The sequence below is a fragment of the Drosophila virilis genome, chromosome 5 (assembly GCF_030788295.1).
Source record: "Drosophila virilis strain 15010-1051.87 chromosome 5, Dvir_AGI_RSII-ME, whole genome shotgun sequence".
NCBI lineage: Eukaryota > Metazoa > Arthropoda > Insecta > Diptera > Drosophilidae > Drosophila > Drosophila virilis.
Window position 1 is genome coordinate 24,332,184 of NC_091547.1, and position 23,528 is coordinate 24,355,711.

Sequence of the window (23,528 nt, forward strand, 5' to 3'; positions counted from 1 at the left end):
TCCAATTTTTAAACTATTATTATTTTCCAAGTAATTGTTATTATAACACTAGCCTGAGATTCGAACCAGCCAGCTCTTCTTCCAACTGCCTGAAAGACTAGGTCAGTTGAACAATTCGTTTGCTTTTTCGCTCGCTTTAGCATTTAATACACTCAGCGAAAATTGTTATCGTATACAAACCTTTCAGCATATTAATATTAAGTTTATGTTCTTAACTAAACGTTATTTCTAAATTTATTTTAAGCTTTAGAGCATACAAATGCACTTTCAACTTATGCCCTTTTTGCTTAAATTTAAAAACAAAGTTTAATTTAAAATCTTAATCTAAACACACAAAATTGGTGGTTCGAATCCTCTGCCTACACAGTTTTCGAGGGGTAGTTTAATTGCAAGCGGCAGCGCAATGGAACGACTGACGCTTGGCGAGCGCGCGATCCCTGGTTCGAACCCGCCACGAACAAAACACATTTTTCGCCATTTTTGTCGTCAGCGCGTTTAAATTTAATTACACTCACATAAATAACTTTCAATAAGTAAATCTCTTTTCTCTTTTTATTAAATTTAAGTGATGTCTGAATGCATATAACATCTAAAAGAACACACAATTTTGCTTAAAATCAAAACCCAATTTATTTTTTGCGGTGTATTATATTCCCTGTGCTGTTTGCTGCTGTCGAGCGCTGCGGCTATCCCGAAATTGTATGCCCCATTCCAGGTGTTTTGCAGACGCTGCGTAACAGGCGCTCAGCTGTTGCGATTAGTTGCACGCTGCTTGTTGCACATCGAAATTGCCAAGAGCCGCAGCCAAAGCCAGAGACGGCCACGGCAACAGAGACAACAACAACAGCAACGATTTGCACCGGTTTATGGCTTTCTTCATCAGCGTCAATTCGCCCTCCCCGCCTCCTCCCCCTGCCCCTTACACGCTGTGCATTGTTGTATGTGCGCGCGCGTGTGTGTGTGTGTGTGTGTGTGTGTTTGTATATTATGGAGCTTTTTTGCTTGCGCTTTCTTTCTAGTCGCCTGTTTCGTTGCCGCTGCTGCCACAGCGCCAACAGTTGCAGCTGCACTTGCTGCAAAACATCTGCACGTAAACCGAGCAGAAGGGGCGTGGCATCGGTGTGTGGGCTGGTTGTGTGTGGGGGGTGGGGGGTGGGCTCGCCTTGCCGCTGTTAACGTCATTTGAAGATTTCGAAAAGTTTGCGATTCGCGAACTTTGAACTTAATTTAAGTTACTTTTTATCAAATCGATTAAAGTAATTGAGGACTTAGCTGACATAAACTCGGCTCGGATAAGTATAAAAGGCATAGAAAATACTAACAAAATTGAAGAGTTTCCTTAAGGCAGTCGAACTACACTTAAGTGTTGTAAAACGTTTGAATACATTTTTGCAAACACTTTTTAAATAATTTAATTGCACAACTACAAAAAGACAACACGCGAGCAAAGAGTGCGAAATGCTTTAATCAGCATAAAATCTTAAACAGAACATGAACATGCATATATATACATATGTATATTATGTATATATATATATATATATATTCAGCGGCGACAATATACATATATATATGCTATGTACTAACGCTTACATACACATACACTGCAAGAATAAACACATGTACTTTGTGTGTATAAAAAAAGGCAGCGAAAAATAAAAAAGGGAAAAATATAAACAAATAATTAACTGACATATCCGTATGCTTATCGCGCAACAAACCACAGCAGCAACACACACACACACACACACAGTAACTCGCACACACACACACACACACACACATGCGCGCGCGCGCGCCCGAGAATCTGAATTTTGTATCTGACAAAATGCCATAATGAACGTGCTGAGTGGCGTCGTCGACGTCGTCGTTGTTGTCGAGGCCCGAGATACACTCGCACTTGGCTGGCCAGCAACAACAAAAGTATCTACAGCAACAACAAAAGTATCTACAACATCAAACGTGCGTTGCGCCGAAGCCAGCAGCAGCAGCAGCATTTGCTCTGTACATTTTTTCGGTTAATATAAATCAGTTGGGCGCACACACACACACACACACACACACTTGCAGGTATATATCGTATATACACATGTATCTGTATGTACTACCTACAATTCGAGGTATAGATAGACATACAGCATAAAGAAACTCGCTTGCTGTCGCTTGTGCTGCTCGTGTTTATGTGTATTATATGTATATATATATATATATATCTTAGAAGATTTGTGAAACGATTTAGAAAAAAAACACACACAGTCGTAGAAACCGAACGACTGGCGAGGACGGCACGCGTATCTGTCAGATACATTTGCAGCTAGCTGATGAAATATATTTTCTTTGCATGGCCCGTTAACTATGCAATGGCCCAAGGCTCTGTGTCCCAGCGAGGCATAACCGGCAAAGGACCCTACGATTCTCTTAAAAATATATATGTCTATTATACAATATTGATATTATACACTCGACGAAAAAGTCTAGCATTTTGTTCAAGAAGTCTTTGGCTATGTTGGAAATTCTTAGTCCGACAAGCCCAAAGTTCCCTAATGTAAGATGCAAATGCAGCTCTTGATAAAAAGATCCACAAAACCTAGCCCATTCATTTTATAATAAATAGCTGGGGCTTTTCGCGCAGTGTACACGCTCAGCTAAAACTGGTCTGGATTGCATTTTTTTAATAAATCCCAAAGCAGAAATAAACCAACAACAAAAGTTTGAGCTGATATTTGCTTCAGCGTGGGAATTCGTCTAGTCCAATAACTAAATATACCCTAGACATGGCAAGCTTAAGTAGCTGGTAATGATGTTTGTGTTTTAGACAGCTAATGATGCTTAGTTGAAGCACAAAATTGGAAAATATTGAAACGAAAACGAACTGCAATTGATGAATGCTCTTAACGATTACTTTGTATTTCTCTTAACGTATCGATTACATTTACAATACAGGGTATCTAGCAGTCGAGCACTACCCACCCCAGAGCACTTAAATCCTTGTTATCTTAGGTAATATATATGAACTGGATCTGGTTACCAGCTATTAATCAAACTATTTATATACCAGGAGAATGCTACATCCTTATACCAGCCTGAGGTTCGAACCAGGAACTTTATTTTCCATTGTTCGGAAATGTCTGAGTGGCTGACGTATGCAACCCGTTTAAGTGTACGATCATATATCGTTCTATATAGCTGAATAAAGTTTCTATAATGTTATATTTTGACAAATATTCAAGTGCGAACGGAAACGCAACGAAGTTCCGGGTTCGAGCCCCAGTTTAGTCTACTGTATAAAGGTTAACTTAACTGAAATAAATAATACGCCGAGTGCCATTTGCTAATAATTTAAACTCATATTTTACTCTAACAAAATAATAACTATAAAAAGGAAAGCGTATTCAAACTTCGCTTTAGTCTGTCTGCTGCACGCCTTTGTTTTATATAAAATAAAGTGTGCGTTCGTTGCCTGGTTTTATTTAAAAATTATTTAAATTTCGTTTATAAAAAGTTCTACCGTTTTTTTTTTTGGTTTTGTTTTTGGCACAAATGAATTTCCTGCAACATTTTTTTTTATTGATTTCGAATTGGCTCGACAAATGCGAAACGCGAAACTGGTTTAAGCAGCGGGCCACAATTGTTGCCAAAGTTCAGATACTTTTGCTGTACACTGTCTTTGGGGGTGTATTGTGGGTTGGTGGGGGAGGGCGGGTACCAGCTCAATATTTTCATATTCATTCATTAATTTTATGGCATGCCAAAGACGCGACGCGACGCGACGCAACGCGATGCTTCGCCTTGTTCGCTTTTCTGATGCATAGTAATTATCTTTGAAATATGTTTTTTGTTTATAATTTTTGTGAGGAACTCCGCGACCTGCGCCAGTTAGACTTTCACTTTTCTGTTTTGTTTCAGGCAAACATTTTTTGTCTGTTCAAATTACGTAAAGATGAATGCCCGCCCATTGTCTGAGCCGGGCTCCGGAATTTGGAGCGGGGGTGCCCCAGGTCGTCGACTTGCAATCTCTCTATCAAAATGCAACCGTGACCAAATCTAGGCTAACTGTGTTTGACTATGTCCAGAACTATTCAAAGCGACTGATATGAAGATGGAATGTGTACGACATGCACATCGCATTTGAATCTCAATCGTTAACGTAAACGCTCCCATTTACACTCTTGTGGGCATTTAAATTTTCTTCATTTCCGCTTTGGATCGTATCCGTAAACGTTGCATGTATGCTCTCACCATGCCACATTGTAAATTCTAGCATGAATTATGTATGATATTTGAGTGAATGTATAATATTGTCGCACTTAGTCTCTTGCAAGCATTTGAATATCACTTTTCGATGCATGCTCCCCTTGACTCTCTCGTTTTCATTCGATTTTTCTTCCTGTACGCTTTGAATCGCATCCGTAAAGATAGCATGCGTGCTCTCACTCTCTCGCTTTTATTATTATTATTATTTGTTAGCATCTCATTTATTGCTTTGATTCCCGCATCTTTGTTACTGTCACATTTATTATTTCATTTCACATAGTTTCTGTTTTTAATCTTATCCGCAAGCGTTGAACAGACTATAAATCTATTAAGTATTACGCGCTCTCCCTCCTTCTCTCCCCCTCTCTCTCTATTTGAACACTTGCGCTTGCTTTCCGGAGAAGCGTTAAATATTCTATTAATATTAAATATATTCATCGGCTTTGCATCGCATCCGTAAATGGTTAACGTAGCTGCATTCTGTTGTGTGACTGGCCAACAATTAGCTGCCTATATTTGGTTGTTATTTATTATGCATTCGATAAATTTGTCCGATAACTATTCGATAGCTGTCAATTGTCAATGAAAATGAATTGCGCACACACACCTTCTATGCACATTCACATGTCACAGATTTGAGTTAAGCGCAAAAGAAAAAATTCATTTTTACCTCCAGCTCTGTGTCGAAATCAATCAAGGCCACACACAAAACACACAAATGCACACACAAACACACACACACATGCACACATCATGACACATTTCATTGGAAAATGATTGCAGGGAAAACAACAACAACAGCAGCAGCAACTCAAAGATGTGGAAAAACAGACCGTATCGAAAATGAAGTCAATTTATAAAAGTCGCCCCAAACTGGACAACAAATAAGCACAACAACAACAACAACAACAACACAACTACAGCCCTGTGTATGTGCGTGTGTCTGTCGGTGCTTTTAACTCCTTTCTGGTTGTCAACGTTAATTAATCAATCATTGTACGCACGTTGGCGGCGCATTAATCATTTTTCCCGTGTTGCTCTGTAACTTAAAATTTCAATTTTCAACTGGCAGAGCTAACCGTAGATTGAAGCATCATCCTTCAGTCATTCAATCACATTCAATCAATGTGGATTTTAATTTTTAGAAGGGTATTGTACGATTATAATGCATTCTTAAAGCGATTCGTGATTAATATCAAATATTAATACAACAGCCATATTGACTGATTACTCGAAGGTTAAAGCACCTTTAGTCATTCAATCGCATTCAATCATTGAGGAAATTATTTTTTATGACCTTTTGTTAGATTGTCAGATTGTAATGCATTGTTGGATGATTATTCAAAGCAATTCTCTACTGATCATATCACTATATTATATAGAAGGCATATAGACTGATCGCATGGAGATTGAAGCATTTTCTTTTGGTTATTCAATCACATTCAATCAATGTAGATTTTATTGTTTATGCCATTTACTGATTCTAAGTATATCTTGATTAATATCAATAGTTGATACGGAATCGGATCATATAACTATATTTTATAGCAGCCATAGGAATGAACTTTTTAAACTATGGGAACTATATGCTTTATAATCCAAATCAAATCGGACAAAGGACATATAGGAATATATCCCACATACGCTTGAGGTCTGTTAGGGTATTCAATAATCGACAAGCTATAGATAACAGTTATTTGGGCTGATATCCTTTTCATAGCTGTTGCTGCTCTTGTTCTTCTTCACTTTTCTGCATGAGACGGCACTTTGCATAGCCTTTGTTGTTGCTTTTGTTGGGCATTTGTAAATCAAATTGCATGGAAAACAAAGTGGACAAGCAGGGGCGTTAGAGGGTGCTGTGCAGGAATGGATGGACCATTGCGGTAAGGTAGAGGAAGGAGGGGGCTGCGTTGTATTGGCCCTCAGCATTGAACGTGCGCTGACCCAAGCGGAGTCACAAATGTTTTTGGTGTTTTTTTTTTTTTTTCGCAAAAGATAGCGCAGAATTGCCAAAGCCCAACAGAGATTCGAGAAAGATAGAGAAGAAGCGAGTGAGAGCGAGAGAGATGGAGGCGAAGGTAGACGGAGACAAAGCGACTTGTTTGGTGGAGCCACTCAACACGTTTCTGACTGTCGTGTGTGTTGGTGTGTGTGTGTGTGTATGTATGTATGTGTGTGTGTGTGTATGTGTGTATGAGTGTGTGTTAGTGTGTGCTTAAGCATGCGACCGCACTTGTGCCACGTACAACGAAAAATACAAAACAAAACAAGTAAGAACATTAAAAATGCTAAAGTGGAACGACTATAAGAATACCCTGTAACTGATAGCAGAATGTAAAAAGCAGGGGGAAAAATAAGTTAGAGAAAACTAAGTGAAAAAATAGAGAAAAATTACAAAAATGGCCAAATGGGGAGAGAGAGAGAAAGACAAGAATGGCCAATGGAAAGAGAGAGAGAGAGAGGTGAGAGACAAAGAGAGAGAGCACGTGCAATGGGAGATAAGGGTAGAGAGAAAACGAAAAAAGGCTTCAAAAAGGAACGAAAGAGTCTTAGACACTGAAAGTGAGAGAGAGTGAAAGAGCGCAGTAGGTTCAGTAGAGAAAGTGAGAAAATATGCAAAAAAAAAAACTAGGATTAAAGACAGAGATATTGTGTTCAAGAGTCAGAGATAAAGAGAGTGAGAAAACAGAAGAAACTGGAAACATTTTCCTTTCCTTCTTTAAATAATTTTGAAAATTGGGAAGATAAAAAAATATAGCTCAATATATAGCAAAATATAAATAATTATAATGCGAATGCTTCTTAGATGAACATATTCGCGACAAACCTAATATACCCCATTCAAGAGGCCAAAAGGGTGCCAGGGTATACGAAAAGTTCATTTGAACGCTTTTCTTTTATGCTGCGGGATACAGATACACAAATTTTTATGCTCGCCGCGCCACTTGAGCATATTTTCGTGTTCTTCGCCTCCTCCCTCTACGGCCCCTCTCCTGTCCTTCCTCCTGGTTGTTGTTGTCGTTGTAGCACTTGAATTTGGTTTGGCGCGCTCCAAAAATACCAGGTCCGTAGCGCTCCAGAGGAGAATGATTGCACTCATCGTTTGTTTTAATTGGGCATTTTTATGTATTTATTAAATGCAAAAGCAAATCGAGTGGCTCAGCCAAGAGGAGCCATCAGGATGCCCGCAGCGCCTGTCCCACTTGAGGCATTACAAATTTATGGTATGCCCCGCCTTGTGCGGCATGCCCCATGCCCCATTCCACGTTTAATCTTTCCCATTTCAGTGCTTATGCTGCCCAAGTGGAACTTTAATCTGTGCAGCAGCGAGAAAAATAAACTTGAATGTTAAATACATAACAGATAAGAGTTTTACATATTTACTCGCACATATTTTCTTTGCTGTACATAGATTGGGGCGCTTGCTATGCTAATATAATCTATGGGATTTATTCAAAATTTGCACAACATTTTGTTTGTATATGACCTGGTTGCGTGTAATCGACTAGATTATACACTGTATGCAGATCTAATTCTTATATAAAGCTCCAGGTATTTCTAACACTTCTTCAATAAAAAAAACCAGCAGGTTCGAACCGTGAACCGACCTTCAAGCCTGGGGCAAAACACATGATTTCCATATAACATTCTATTACCTTGTAACATACTGCTTCATGGTACTTCTGTCTGCCTAGTAATTCATGCTGTAATGCAACGACTTTTATGGTTATAACTGTAAATGTTGTTGATAGACATAACACAAGTATTTGCTAATGAGAATTACTTTATCTGTGGAACTGTAGCTTTAGCATAGCATAAACATGTTATGTTTACTTGGAGAGCGCACTTCCTTGGCTGAGAGCGGGGGAGAGAGCAAGCCTAGCAGAGAGCAAAGCAAAATAAATATCTGCATAGGGAAGCCGAAGCCGGTCAGCCGGCAGCTACACACACGCACACACACACACAACACATCTGTGTGAGAGGAGGTGAGGTGAGAGACAGCAGCAACAATGTTCTTGATGGCCGATGAGCGTCTATCGTCCATCGTCCATTGTCCGTGTGTGCAGTCGACGTCGATGTCGACGTCGCTTCGTGGCCTGCATGTGTCACTGCACACACGGGCAGCGCTGCGATGTATGTGCGTGTGTGAGTGTGTGTGTGACGGCAGTGCAACGACCTGTGACAAAAAGGCAGCAGCAGCAGCAGCAGCCGTCGCCGCCGACGCTGACAACGTGTGACGCATCCGCAGGGACGTTGTTACGTGCCAGCGCAACAGTCAAAGAGAGTAGCCATGCATGTGTATGCGTCTATGTGTGTTCGTGTGTGCATGCTTGCGTCTGTGAGAGAATGTGAGAGAGCATAGCAGTGGGAGAGCATTGCCTTAGTGTTGTACAGCTGTTAACAGACTCCCACGCTCTGCTCAGAATGCGTCGCTGTTGTGCGGCTTCTGCTGCTGCTGCTACTTCTTCTTGCTTTTGTTGTTGTTGTTGTTGTTTTTATTTTTTTCGGGCGGGTTCGAGCGTTCGGTCATTTGGTCGTTTGTTCGCTTCATTTGCGGCAGCGTTTAATTTTCTCTCTGCCGCTGCCGCTGCCGCTGCAACTAGTAAAAATATTTTCCATGAAATTGCTTTGTTGTGTACACAAACAACAAAACAGGTTGGCCCTGGGCGCTGCTCACCTAGGCCCGTTGCGGTGCGGCAAACAACAAGTATCTTCAAGGAGTTAACATTTCTAGCATGTGTATCTCTCAGATACAATTCAAGCTGCAGTCGACGGCCGCTGCCGTTGCTGCTGCAAGTCCATTAATTAGCTTTATTAACTGCGCTGCTGCTAAACATGCGTAAATTACTGGGTCAAACATTGCCATGGGTGTACTTGTATCTGTATCTGTATCTTTAGCTGTATTTGTATCTGTATCTGTAACTATGTGTGTGCGCGCATTTCCGGCAAGCTGGCTGCCGCCTGGTTAGACGAATTGGACAGCTCTGTGGCTGGAGCTGTCATTCGCTCGTCTCGTTTAGTCATTTGTACAAATAAAAGCGACGCGTAGCATGGATTAATTAATGTTAATCAAGTTTTCGATCCATAAAACCAACAACTATAACAACAACAACAGTCAAATTAAGTGGAATCGCATGGCACGAGACATTTGATAGAGAAATGCCAGCGCTTATATAGATAAGTATTTATATAATTAGAGCTGATTAGCAGCTATATAATTATGATATTTATAATTGCGTTTCCAACTTTGTTTAAATACCTCAGCTCTTTGTTAGATTATGAAAGCCTTAGAAACAATAGAAGCAAACTCTATTCTAGATAGGATCATAGATCTACTGCGAACAGCATATAGCTTATGCTATCATATGATCTAAAGAACAAGAGATTGTATGCTCTCAAAGAAACTAGAGATCACATGATCTTAAAGAATTTTAAAGCTAGAGCAGGACAGAGAATATTAAAATAAATCTCATTTAAATCAGATTGAACTTGAAAATATTTAAGAGGAATTTCAATGAACTTTTTAAAGGAAAAAAACATCAAGATGATTATGATTTAAGAAACACGTTTTATATTTAATTAATAATTGGATTTAAAGAATTATAGTATTAAAACGAGTGTAAAGCTCTTTTACCAAACAAAATTTCTTTTCCTAAATTAGAAAGTGCCTTAAAGTAGAGAGAAGCATTGTGAGTGAAGCGATTCGAGAACAATTTCGTTTTGAATTTTAAACTAAAATATGTACGAATTGGTAACTCGTATAAAAAGCAGACAGAGCACACTTGTGTCTCGGCTGTCACAAGACAAAAATCAAAAGTCTTCAAGTAATGCTCAATATATTTACATCTATTTACATTTTATTCACAGAGCTACACTTGAAACTCAATAATAGAATTCTCTGTTCTCTGTCAATCACAATAATTGTTGTCAATTTTGGGTAGCACACAGATTTTCTTAGCCAGGCTCGCAAATCCGGTTTCAGGATCTATACAAAAGTGGGATACATTCAGACAGTCCTTAGACAGGCTGTGTGTGTGCGTGTGTGCGTGTGTGTGTGTGTGTGCTGTACAGAGGCAGGTGTGCTGCTTTGCGAGCGAATTTCTCTCGCACTCTCTGCCCCCTCTCTCTCTCTCTCTCTTGCTCGTTTGAAGCCTTTTCACCGGATTCTGTCATATCCTGTGCGCAATTTAAACTTTCTGCGGTCACTGCCGGCAGCAGAGCGACTGTGCAACGTGCCGCACACTGCTTTGCAATTATTTGCAATTTAGACAACACTCGGCCTAGCCACGATTTCACACATATATATATATATATATATTTATATATATATCTACATTTCCATTGCCATTAGCATTTGCAGTTCCAGTTCCAGTTCCACCCCGAAGCGTTCGTAATGAAGTCTAAAATTGCGAGTCATTTCGCAATGCTTTTTGCTAAATTAACACACAGAACGCGAAAAACTATAAAAACCCCGCAGACCCAACTCACGGGCTCAGACGACTCCGTTCGTTTAAATATTTATGAGCTACACGTGACGTCGACAGAGCCATGAAAGCGACGCACAACAGCTACAACACACAAAATACGAATGCTCTTGGCAGAGAGTGCACGACTAGCAGTTACCCTGTACACGAACACACTCATGCTTGCCACGCCAGCTGCTCACTTTAACCCTAACTGACCCCTATGGAGAGGAGAGGGTATTTATTTTTCGGTAATAACTTTTGTTATATTCATGACGAAATTCATGACACTTAAAGATGGTATTCAATTGTGTTTATATAACCATAAGCAATGCTATATAGATCAATAAATTTCCATTTATCTTTTAAGAGAGGTATTCTTTTAAAGAGAAAGCACATGTTTTGGGCCTCTAGCTAATCGATTTTAGGTGTTTAAAAGTTCAAATTTCCTAAATGCTTCCAAGCACTAATATGCCCATTTGCAATAGGTGTAGGGTATAACAATAACAACTCTGAACATGGCAACAACTCGCAGCAAATGTCGCCTCAACTAACCAGCTTATGACACTGTTAATATTAATACTATTGTTGTTGTTGCTATTTTAGTTGCACAAATTAAAACTAAAACAAAGAATCATCAAAAGAAGGCAAAGAATCTAAAAAGTATACTAAATTTTAGACGCTTCAGCATTCACACTTTCACTTCATTTAGTAAAATATTACAAATTTCATTATATAAATAATATTAATTATAATCAAAGCAGACCACGAAACCAGTTTGAACCGGCGCCCAGCAACTAGTCGAAATACCAAACTCTAGACGGACATTTGTGGGCGGCTTGAACTTTAAGCTCTGAACTTATGTAAATCGTGTTTGGCACACGTGATATTGACTGAACTGACATTGGACCAGCTATCAGATACTCTGTTTTCATTTAACATTCATCTGTCAAGTGAGAGCTCTGCAAGTTACGATTGGAAAATGTATCCCAATGCTAATGTTCATGTCTATAAAGCGACAGGAAGCATGATCTTCCGTCTTCTCGAATTGCAATTCATTTGGAACATTTAAAACACATTTGCTCTGAATATTGAGTATCTATATCAATTGTTAACCATTTACCAGGTGCTTAAACTACTCTTAACAATTTTTCACTCCCCTTTTGAGGCTTAAATTCTGTTTGTATATTTCATGGTCATCCATTTGCAGGATGTTGTTGTTGCCATCTTTGCATTTGCCGTCCGTTCAACTAAATGACAAACGCATTGTCATGCGGCTATTCGCCTGCCTCAGCCACCCCCCCCCCCCCCTCCGCACGGCTGCGCCCCCTTGCGACTCTTGCAGGCAGCGGAGCGCAAAACTGTGAATATTTCGTGTTGTGGCTGTAACTTCTTGGGCTTCTTTTGCCACCCAAATGGCCAGTGTATGGGCTCATCAATCGTTCGGTACATCTTACCCTTAAACCCCCCGCCCTCTCTCCTCCATCTCACCTTCCCTCTCTACCCCACAGCAACCCCCAGCAACCCCCTCTGCTGGCTGGCTGGCTGCAGCCCGGGTAGGCGCAGCTGCGCCGTTTAACGCATGTTGTACAACATTTTAACGGCCAACCACTCGATGTGCACTGTTTGTATCTACCCGAAAGGCGCGCACAAGCGGGCACAGGCACAGCTACGGATACAGATACACACAGCTACAGATACACACACACACACACTCGAGACAGGGGTGACTTTTCCCCGAAAAAAAGGGATAATAATAAGTAAATGGCATTCGGGCTGACTGCACTACCAAGGCGCTCTAAGGACTCGCAGTTAACTTTAATTAATTTTCTATTTCTGGCGATTGTCATAGCCATCAATCGCTTCCTACTGAAGCTATTTTTGTATAGTTTCCCCTAATCAGATGACGTCATTCTGCTGCTCCAATGCAATTGGCAGATGTTGGTAATGGGTTCTTAGGAATAATAAACTCAACTGGCATTTAATTAAAACTTAACGCCTAAGCAACACTGACTTTTTCACGATTTTCTACACTAATTAGCTTTACATTGTTTATTTGCTTACGGCTTGCAGCACTTAAATATTGCATTTATCATTAAGCAACACTGTATGTTTATTGCTGAATATAAGCGAGCTTATTTGCCTGTTATTCAACACTGTTCTGTGTGAATATTTTGCAAAACTTGTTAATACCTTTAAGAGTTAAACCCTTACATCTCGCATTACAACACTGCTGCTCGTTACACAACACTGTTTACAAAGTCCGATTTGTGCAATTATGTGTTGATTAGACTGCGCAATGCAATTGTCTCAGAGCTGATAACCCTGAGGCCTAGCCAACGATAGGCACTCGTCAGAGAACTGTAATACTTATTCATTCTCTGTATGTGACTAATTTAATTTGTAATTAAAATTCTGGTTGCTAAAGGAGGAGCTGAATACGAGAAATACAGTATAAGGAGAGAAAAATATTATAGCTAAGAGCTATAGCAAAAGGGCTTAAGCAGCACATTAAGTGATTTCCAACACTGTTTAACTGTTCATTTTCATCACAAAACTGTACGCTTGTCTCTTATTCAACACTGTCAACACTTCACAAAGTATTCATAAGCCAAATAAAACAGAACAAATCAAAGCAGGGGATAAATCATTTCGCATGTCGCTGACGCTGGTCGCCTGTGTGCAGAAGGGAGCCCAGCAAATAAAAGACGCTCTCGAGGAGATGACAACGAAATGCTGGGAAAAAAAAAAAACAGCAGCAACAATCCCCAAGTGGTTCAGAGCTGGTGGCGACCACTCTCTGTGTGCGCCACACTCTTTTGTCTACTTTTTGCGCTAGTTTTGCTGCTGTTTGAACCGGTTTCATTGTTGTTGTTGCCGTTGTTGCTGTTGCTGTTTCTTGTTTGCTTGCGAATTTTCCAGGCTGCCGTATCCCGACTTGTGGCACTTGTGAGGCGCTGCATTTGCTGTGCGCCGCATCGCTGGTGGCACGAAACAACAACAGTGGCGCCCTCTGCAATGTTGCAGCAGCACAAGAAGTTGTTGCACCAGCCACAGCCAGGCAAAATGTTGCTGCTGCATGTTGCAGCTGTTTCCATATCGCGCTGCCTGCCACATGTGAACGCCAAACAGCAGCAGCAGCAACAGCAGCAACAGCAGCTCCAGACGACATCTGTTTTGCAAGCCGCCGCCTCACTTTTGCTGGATGAACCTGTTGTTTTTGTTGCTGCTGCTGTTGCTGTTGCTACTGTTGCAGCTGGCCAACAGTTGGAGCCATCATGTCGCTGACAATTTGCATTTATTTATTTGTGGGGCTTTTCCTTTTGCGGTTTTTGAACGTCAGCGGCGGCGCGTGTGAGCCACATCGCAAAGCGCCGCTCTATGCAATTCTCACAGAATAGAGCATAATATTTTTTCAAATATTGTGATTATTTTATAAAATGTACTCTAAATAATTATGTAAACATATCTTGAATAATATAAATTTCTTATGCTTATAGTTTTTCTTTCTTTGAGCTGCCTTTATATATTCATATTCATACTTCTTCTATATATTGTTCACACATATTTTCATAATGATTTCCGCTATTTCATTAGCTTGTTCCCAAATATCTCAAGTATCTAACGACATTCGCATCAGTATGCTCATTCAACTTATTCCATTGCCAAATTATCGCCTTCATTCAGATGTTATCTAACTGAAGTTGACATTTTCACCTAATCGTCTGGTGCTTCTTCTTCTTCTCGCTATTTACAGCCGACACTGCCACACTTATGGCCACATTTCTGCAATCCAATTGGAACAATAACAAGAACTGCCCCTAGCTAACAATTTAATTGCCATTGCACAAAAACTGTTTGTGCTGATAAGAAGAGGCCAGAACACATCGTGGAAAACCCTTACACCCAACCTTAAGCCCCTCTGCCATCCACCAACAAGGGGTAAGTTTTGCCAAGCATGCGGCATGTGGAATATGCTGTAAGATATACCCCAAAAAGCGACACAACGCGCATGTGCAGTATTTGAGAAAGAATCTTTGAGCGAGAGCGGTTCGTGAAATAATTAAGAATAATATGAGTTATTTAACTTCAGCTTCAATATTCATATTTATTCATACATTCAAGAGTCTTTTAAGAAACAAAACAGAGGAATAAATTAAATTCTTTAATAAAAACTATTATTAACACTAACTTTTGAAGAACACCTCCCAAATCGAATGCTAAATTTCACCTCTGTTAAATTCACACAGAACAAAATACGTTACTCTTACGTATAACTAAAATGTATTTTAAATATCTTTACATACGTATGTATGTAAATTAACAGACTACCTAATGAGCCCACCTCGCTGGAGTACAGCAAGAGCAGTAGTAACAGCAACAGAGACAATTAAGCTAATTGCTGTACCAGATAGCAGCAGAGGCTGCGGTGAGTTTCGAACTACACCTAACTCGCTCCCACTTTCTGGGCAGCCCGCGCCACCCACCACAGCCAATGCAAACGCAGAGCTTTGCTCTCTAATCGCTCTCTCTCTCTCTCTCTCTCGCTCTTCGACTCTCTTTGCCTTTGGCAATGTTTGATGTGTGTGTGTGTTTTGTGAGTTTGTTCGTTGCAGTTGAGCCCACAGTGGAGCTGCGAACTGCGTGTGCCTTGAACTAGCTCTAAAAGCGGATCTTTCTCGCAATTTGGATTAGGCGCACAGATATCGAAAAAGCGTGCTGTGGCAAACGGCGGCAGTCGGTCGCTTTTCCAGGCGTTTGCGATTGCTGCTTTTCCATACACGCACTTTTCCGCATGCTTTTCCTGCACCATTTGCCATTTGCTTGTTGCCTGTTATATTCCGATAAAATTGACTTTTTGTCGGTCGTCGTTAGCGTTGACGTCGCCGATGCCGTCGCCGTTGCCCGTTTTGCCGGTCTCGTCGGCGGCACCATTTTGTTTGGCGTCGTTTTCTAATGGGCCAACAGCCAGTGCAGCACATAGCCAGAAAGCTGGGAAAGCTGCTTGCCACTGCACGAATGCGATTTGTCTCCACAGCGCACATGCTTGCAGTCGGGCGATTGCAATTATGTGCGTTTAAAATCGCGCGCGATTCTCACTATTGCCCTATTCACATGTATGCCATAAAGAAACTACAATAAGAAGAAAGTGAAGCAATAACAGAGCACAGACTGGGAACATAAATACCATGCGATGTAATGCATACGGTATATTTTGATATATAAAACGTTTGGTCTTTCCATTAGAAAACACTTAAATTCCTTGTAATTAACAGATTTATTACATGTTAGTTACAGTGAAAGCTCTATACAATGGACACGCATAATTTCAGTTTTTATATATTGTGCTGCTAAAGCAACATATGTATGTACATATAGGGAAAAGTTCGGTAATCAAAAAATTTGTCGATAAAAGATGTCCGCATTGATATACAGTCCCTTAATAAAGCTTTTACTGTACATACCCAGCTATTAACATACGCTGCTATAAGACGTTAACATAACATAAAAACACAAGAAAATGTTATGCGCAATGCCACTGCTCTGCAAAGAGCATAAAAAACAATTGAAATTCGTGTTGTTGTCGCTGTTGTAGCTGCTGCTCACACAACATAAAGCAAAAACAAATGCAGACAGATAGCGACGCGTCGACACAAACCACAAACACACACACACACACGCACACACACAACAGACACAACACAGCAGCCGAGACAGGCAGACGAAATAGGCAAAAAGTTTACTCGGCAGCAACGAGCGAGCCAGCGAGCGCCACACAGCTCTCGCACTCACACCTACATAAACACACACACACACTCAATTGACTCGCACTCTGTTTTCTCTTGCCAGCGCTGCAGAGTAGAAGGTATCGCCCGTTAGCATTTGCTGTGCGCCTGTTCGTTTTTGCGATAGACGCGCGACGTAAGTCGCCGTCGTTTTGCCTGAAAAAGTCGCCGTTGCACAGTGGACAAAATGTACGGTGGGCAGCATTTAACGATTTAAACGATAAATAGATATTGTTTTGTATTATCGCTCTGCAGCTTAGAATGGAATGCGCCAGCTGCTCTAAAAATTTTCCATTATTTATTTAACTCGCATTTACGTATGCACAGCTTATTGATATTGGATTTTAGCATGCTATTAGGAATGTAAGCAGCTGTTTTGTTAGTTTCGTCCACTGTGCGTTGTCGTCGACGTTGCTTCAACGCGTTTTTGTCGTCGCCGGCGATTTTGGATTTGCGCCGATTTTGCAATTTCTGTGCCGGCGGCGACTGTTATTAAACAGAGCCCAGCTGTTAAATTGCGGCTCAGTTAACAGTTGACGCTACGCGAGTGCTCGCTCGCATTTGCTCTCCCTCTCTCTCTCTCTCTCTCTCTGTCTTTCTCACTGTCTGTCGCTGGCTTTGCTAGCGAGAGCTGCTTGAGCAGTTTCTCAGAAAGCATTTGTACTAATTATTGTTGTTTCCATTCTGTCTTGCTGCTTTCTATACAGTTTGCAGTCTTGCATTGTTTCTGTTTATTGCATTTGATTTGCCAAATTTTGATGGAATTCATCAACGACTTTTTATCTATGAATCAGTTTGCAACAAAACGCACGTAAGTTTGTTTTGTTCTAAGAAATTCTGTTGCTTACGATTGCGGCTCAACCCCCACTACGTGCCTGGTCTGTCGCTCTCTCTCCCTCTCTCTCTCCCGCTCTCTCTTTTACTCTTTTTGTGCTTGCTGCTGGTTGCGTCGCGTCGAGTCGTCTGTTGCTTGTTTGTTGTTGCTGTTGTTGTTTTGTATGTTGAACAAATAATTATGAGCAAAATAATGTAGTTGCAGTAATGATAATTAACCTGCATTTGATCATGATGTTGTTATAGTTTGTCTGTGTGTATGTGCCGTAACTGTAGTAAATCTCATCTTCATTCCCGCTTTTACAGTTACTGTAAAAACCGTTTCGCTAGGAAAAGCCCAAGTTACTGCCCGAAAATGTACTGCACGAAATTTTATGACTGTTATCGATTTCTTGATGCGACCGACCCCCTTCAGCCCGCACTTCTCGAACCTCTCAGCCCAAATACAATGCAAATTTCGGAAGGGGATTTACTTGACTCGGTGTAATTTAATGCGAATGTAAGAGAGTCAGGGCGTCATGCTTTTATTTTTTTTAATTAAATGCTGAGAGCTCATAAAACTCTTATCGATGCTTTGGCGCTTTTGTGCAGTCCCAAAGCTGTCTTAAATTACAACTGTACTTTTGATTATCAGTTGCTGTGCAACACTTGTCGTCATGTGACGTCACGCCAAGCAGAATATAATTGCTAATCAGTCGGAACTCAGCTAACTACGTCATTCGGATCAAATCGCATTTCTCCGCGAAGTGCTATTTGCGGAATGGGTTCATAAATAATAATTAAACGTGCATTTGTACAGCGAGAACTCCGAGCGAAGCAGATGGCTTTGTAGGTGATTTTTTTTTGGTTTCAATACATTTTGCTCAAATTGTTAAACAGTCGAATTTCTTCACTCTTATTATGCACATAATGTTTACATATAAATATTTAAAAATAAAAAATTTTAATTTGAGAAAACTATAAAGTGTAAGCAGTTGATTAAAAATAAATATGTACATATGTATATTATTTCTTACATATCATTCTTCGTCTTTATTACTATTTTTATGAATTCTATTAGTAAATACTATAAGCAACTATAATAAATTAAAAAAAAAAATATTTACAATATATGAAAGTATTTATTTTTGCTAAGTCGAAAAATCATTTTTTTTCTAATGTGAAAACAATTTCTTGACATACTGTATGTATATGTATGTATGTACATATTAATTTATTAACAGAGCCTATTTTGTGTTCACTTTTTTTGTTTACATTTATTTTTTATGCTATTAACAGAATATGTTAAACATAAAAAAAGCGCGTGGCTTAGTTTCCTAATTAAACTTAAGCAGTAGCAACAAACAAATCGCTCGCCTTTAATATGTTGACCTTTTTCGCTTTATGCATGGGCTCTGTCTCTGTTATGCTCGCCTTTCGCTCCTCAGGCCCAAATTGTGGTCGGCTGGCAAGCGAGCGACAGAGCAAGAGCGAACAACAACAGCAAGCAACAACAATGTCAAATGTAAACAAATGCTCACGCCAACTCGCTTTGCCTTGTCTCGTTTATTCGCACTCGCCGCACGCTCGCTCGCTCGTTACGTTCTGCAGTCCGCTCTCTCGCTCTCGCTCTCGCACTCGCTCTGACTCGCAGCACTTGACGTTGGCGACGGCTGCGACTGCTGTTGCTGTTGCTGCGAGTCGTTGTCAGTCGACGTACGCTGCCTTTTTATGCTGTGCGCCTGTTCAAGTGTTCGGCCAAACCGCCGTTCGTTTGTATGCGAGTCGAGTCGCTCGTTCGATCATCGAACGCGTCGCTGTCGCGAGTAAATTTTTGTTGTTGTCGATTTTCGTAAAGTCGCGACAACGTTTCCACTTCCATTTCTTGGTGCTGCTGCTGCTGCTGTTGCTGCTGCTGCTTGTGGCGTGCGTTCCTCAAGCCTTGCAAACCAGTTTTGTTTACAGCTTAATTTGATTGGGGGCCCTGCCCCCTATACCCTGTGCCTTTTGGCCGGCGTGCTTCACGTGCCACATTAGGCATAAGTTGCAAAAGGTTTGCTCATTTGTGCCCACACACACACACATACATACATATATGCACACGCCTCTCACAACTCCAACATATTCGTTGGGTTCGTTGCAGTCGTATCCACACAGCTCCACCCTGCCCCAGCCGCCTTCGCTGTTGTTGCTGTTGTTGTTGTAGCCAGCACAGCACAGTGTCAGTCAGTCAGTCAGTTAGTCAGTTTGTCAGTCATTCATTTGGCAGCCCGCGTGCAGGCCAGTTCACAGCTCTCTGTGTTCGTCTGTGCTGTTTTTTTTTTTTCGTTCAGGGCAGACGCGAGAAAACTCGCGCGCGACTCGCTCGCGTTTAATGCATTTAATCAGTGCGTAATTATTGATGTTTTTGTTGTTGTGTTGTTGTTGTTGCGGCTGTCTCATACGTTACGGATGCGTTTTTATCAGTTCACCTGAATTTTTGTCAAGTTTTTTTTTTGGCACTATTTTGCATTTGGTTTATAACGCTTGTTGTTTTGATTGTTGTGTGTGTGTGTGTGTGTGAGTGCTGCCTGCAAGCACGTAGCACCTCTATTTGTATTCTTTTTTGACTCATATGCTAGTCCATTCGTGTCTTATCAGCAGTTTGTTTTTTGCGTCCCATTGTTGCGGGGAAACCGCCACAACCCAAATGAGAAAAGTTGGAAAACAGCGCCTCAGATTGCCAAAAAACAAAAAAAAAAAAAAAAAAAAAAAATAGACACAAACCAAACAAAAAAGTCGTCTGTGCAAAGTTTGAGCTCTAAAAAGAGTTCCTAGAGGAGTTTCGTACACAAAAAGTTTGATCTGTTTTAAATGTCCGAAATTGCTGCAAGTGCCATATATCAGGAAATTATGCATAAAAAAGTAACTTGAAAAAGTTGAGATCATTTGAAGCTCTCATAATTCCAATGAACCATCCTAGTATGTGTGCTTAATGTGCCTAATGGGCTTTCTAATTGTGCTTTTTCTTTTGTTTATTTCAAGTTTGATGATATGTTATCAAGCAATTGATAAATGAGGCATGTTTCTAAACAATTTTAATTGATTTCCTTGGCTTTACACTAATACAGTGCGTGTTCGATGGTCTAGACTGAGTGGAAGCAATGAAGGTAGTTGAAAGCAATTATCGAGGTTTTGTTTTAAAGAATTATTTTGGTCAAAACTTAGTAATTGCTTCGAATTTTTACTGTGCTCGTAGAACTAGGTCTGTTTTTTTCTACTATTTCGATGGCATCGATAGTTTTAGTTTTGTGGGTGAACTAGTTTTCCAACTGTTTTCCCTTTTTATGTTCTTGTTATGCACTCTCTTCATTTCTAACATTTTTCCTGTATCGATATTTATCGATAATGCTTGCTTTAACTTTAACAGCTTATTAATTACTTGTATTATCTTCTATTTACAGATAGTTCAACATGTCTACCCAATCGCTATATCGCTGCCTCTTGCCTCACGTCCCGCCACTTCGAGCAACGTAGAGTTTCTTCTGTTTTGTCTCATATTCTTCCAACAAAATTGTGGCAATTGCAACAACAACAACAACAACAAATATAATAATAATAAGAACAAAGTCTTGTGAAAATTCCTGCCAACAGCAACAAGTGAAACGCAAAGAAGAAAAAAAAAACATTTAAAAACTAAATATAACAAATCAAAAACAACAACAAACTACACTGAGAGAAACGCTCGAGCGTGTTTGGTGCCGTTTTGTGGTCTTGTTACTTCGTGATTTCGTCGCCGTCGTCAGCGTTTGCCGCCGACGGAGGAGGACGAGAGACGCGAAGCAACGAGCCGTAGCCAAAGCCTCAACACGGACGCATTTATGGATGCGGGCGGCCTGCCAGTGTTCCAGAGCGCCAGCCAAGCAGCAGCAGCCGCCGTCGCCCAGCAGCAACAACAACAGCAGCAGCAACAGCAACAACAGCAGCAACAGCAGCAACAGCATTTGAATCTCCAATTGCATCAGCAGCACTTGCAGCAGCAGCAGAGTTTGGGCATACACCTGCAGCAACAGCAGCAACTGCAACTGCAACAGCAACAGCAACACAATGCACAGGCGCAACAGCAGCAGCAGTTGCAGGTGCAGCAGCAGCAGCAGCGACAGCAGCAACAACAGCAACAGCAGCAACACTCGCCCTACAATGCCAACCTGGCAGCAGCAGGCGGCATTGTCGGCGGCCTTGTCCCTGGCGGCAACGGAGCTGGCGGCGTTGCGTCTGCAGCAAGTGTCGGCGGACCCAATGGGAACAACAACAGCAACAACAATAACAACAGCAACAACAACACCATCAATATCAACAACGGCAACATTTCGCCCGGCGACGGTCTGCCAACGAAACGTCAGCCAATTCTTGACCGCCTGCGCAGACGCATGGAAAACTATCGACGCAGGCAAACGGACTGCGTGCCACGTTACGAGCAGACCTTCAGCACCGTCTGCGAGCAGCAGAACCATGAGACATCCGCGCTCCAGAAGCGCTTCCTCGAGAGCAAGAACAAGCGGGCGGCCAAAAAGACTGAAAAGAAACTGCCGGAGACCCAACAGCAGGCACAGACACAGATGTTAGCCGGACAGCTGCAGAGCAGCGTACATGTGGTAAGTGCCCAAAAATACATATTGAACTATATATATAAATATAAGAATAATTATTCAAAGCGAAACGCATTTATTTTGAAAGTTTCGTGTATGCGATATCTTTAGAGATGCTGAATTTACCGCTAGAAAGTCAGAGCTTTGCCTTTTACAGTAGAATAATATTGGAACAATTTCGGATAATTTTAAATCTAGTTTTGACACGCAGATAGAATTACGGTTAAATTTGAAGCCAGCTTTGCCAGTCGGATAAAATTCGGATAAACTTGGAGCTTGTCTTAACAATCAGATAAAATTTCGAAAAAATTTGAAGACAGATTTTACAGCCGGATAGTCCGATTTTTATCCGGAGCCGGATAATTTTATAAACTTTTAGAATAAAACAATCTGTGTAAAAAGTATATTTACGTTGTCCGATAAAACTGGATAATTTCGGATAAGAGCTTTTATAGTCTGACAATTCCGAAAAGTCTACGCGGCAGAGGATTCTTTACGGACTATTATGGAATTCTTTTAAAAAGCAACTTAAATTATGTGATACATGTGAAATTCGCATAGCTGTTTGCAATTCCGGGATCGCAATTTGGGTTGTTGTCGTTTGCCTTGCAGCACTTCATATGTATATATATATATATATATATAAATACATGTAGCCAAGACGTGTGCATGCATGCTTAGATACATATGTATCTGTCAGATACGTCTCTCTCACGCTCGCTCGGCAAAGGCTCATTGTGCGCTTATTATTATGTTTTGGGCGCAATATTAGAGCTGGTGCACGAAACGAAGCCAACACACACACACACACACACACACACACACACACACACACAACACAGACACAACTGCACATGTATACAAAATAATAATGAGGTCAGCGTTTTTTTTGTTTTATTTTTTATTTATTTATTTATTTTTGCTTTTTTTTTCAGTTTCAGTTCAGTTTCACTCGCATTCGCATTCGCATTCGCTGCCAAGTTGTAGCTACAAGATACATTTTGTTGTTGTTATTGTTGTTGTTGTAGGTACTGCTTTGGGTTGTGTGCATTTTAAATACCTTGAAATTATTTTGTAAGCCAAAGATTTTTCTCGTCGAATACTTCAAACAGAGCCCAGCGAACTCTGTGGACCTCGTCTCTGTCTTCATCTGCAGGTCGGCCGCATGAAGGCTTGCAACATGTCAGTCGACTGGCCAACGGGGCTGACAGACTGACTGACTGACTGACTGACTGACTGACTGACGAACTGATTGACTAACTGACTGACTGATTGCAACTCTAGCTTATGTAATTGTTGGTTCTGCCAATGCGCCGTTCGTTGTTCGCTTTCTGTTGCAATTCTAGAGACCAAATCGACCCCGTGTAATTGCCACAAATTTACAGAGTCAACTTCAACTACAACTGCAACGCGATTTGAAAACTCCAAGTTTCTATTTCTTTTTATCAACTTCCACTTGAGCCAAACGTGAGTTATTCGCATTTATAGCTGACCAGTTGCCCATCTGCGAGCTGAACTGAACTACACGAATCTGAGCTCAGTTTTGTTCAAATTCAGTTGTGCTTCTGTTGGCGCACTTTTAA

General features: G+C 40.8%; 1 protein-coding gene across 1 annotated transcript in view; it reads left to right on the forward strand.

The window, feature by feature from the left end:
* Positions 1-23,528, forward strand: part of LOC138911399 (neurogenic protein mastermind-like) — a 45,359-nt gene that overhangs the window by 2,988 nt on the left and 18,843 nt on the right. Inside the window, exons 3-4 of the mRNA XM_070210210.1 lie at positions 14,476-14,660; positions 20,761-21,951. Coding sequence (XP_070066311.1) covers positions 21,178-21,951 — 774 coding nt within the window. The 5' untranslated portion in view covers positions 14,476-14,660; positions 20,761-21,177. The remainder of the gene's footprint in view (positions 1-14,475; positions 14,661-20,760; positions 21,952-23,528) is intronic.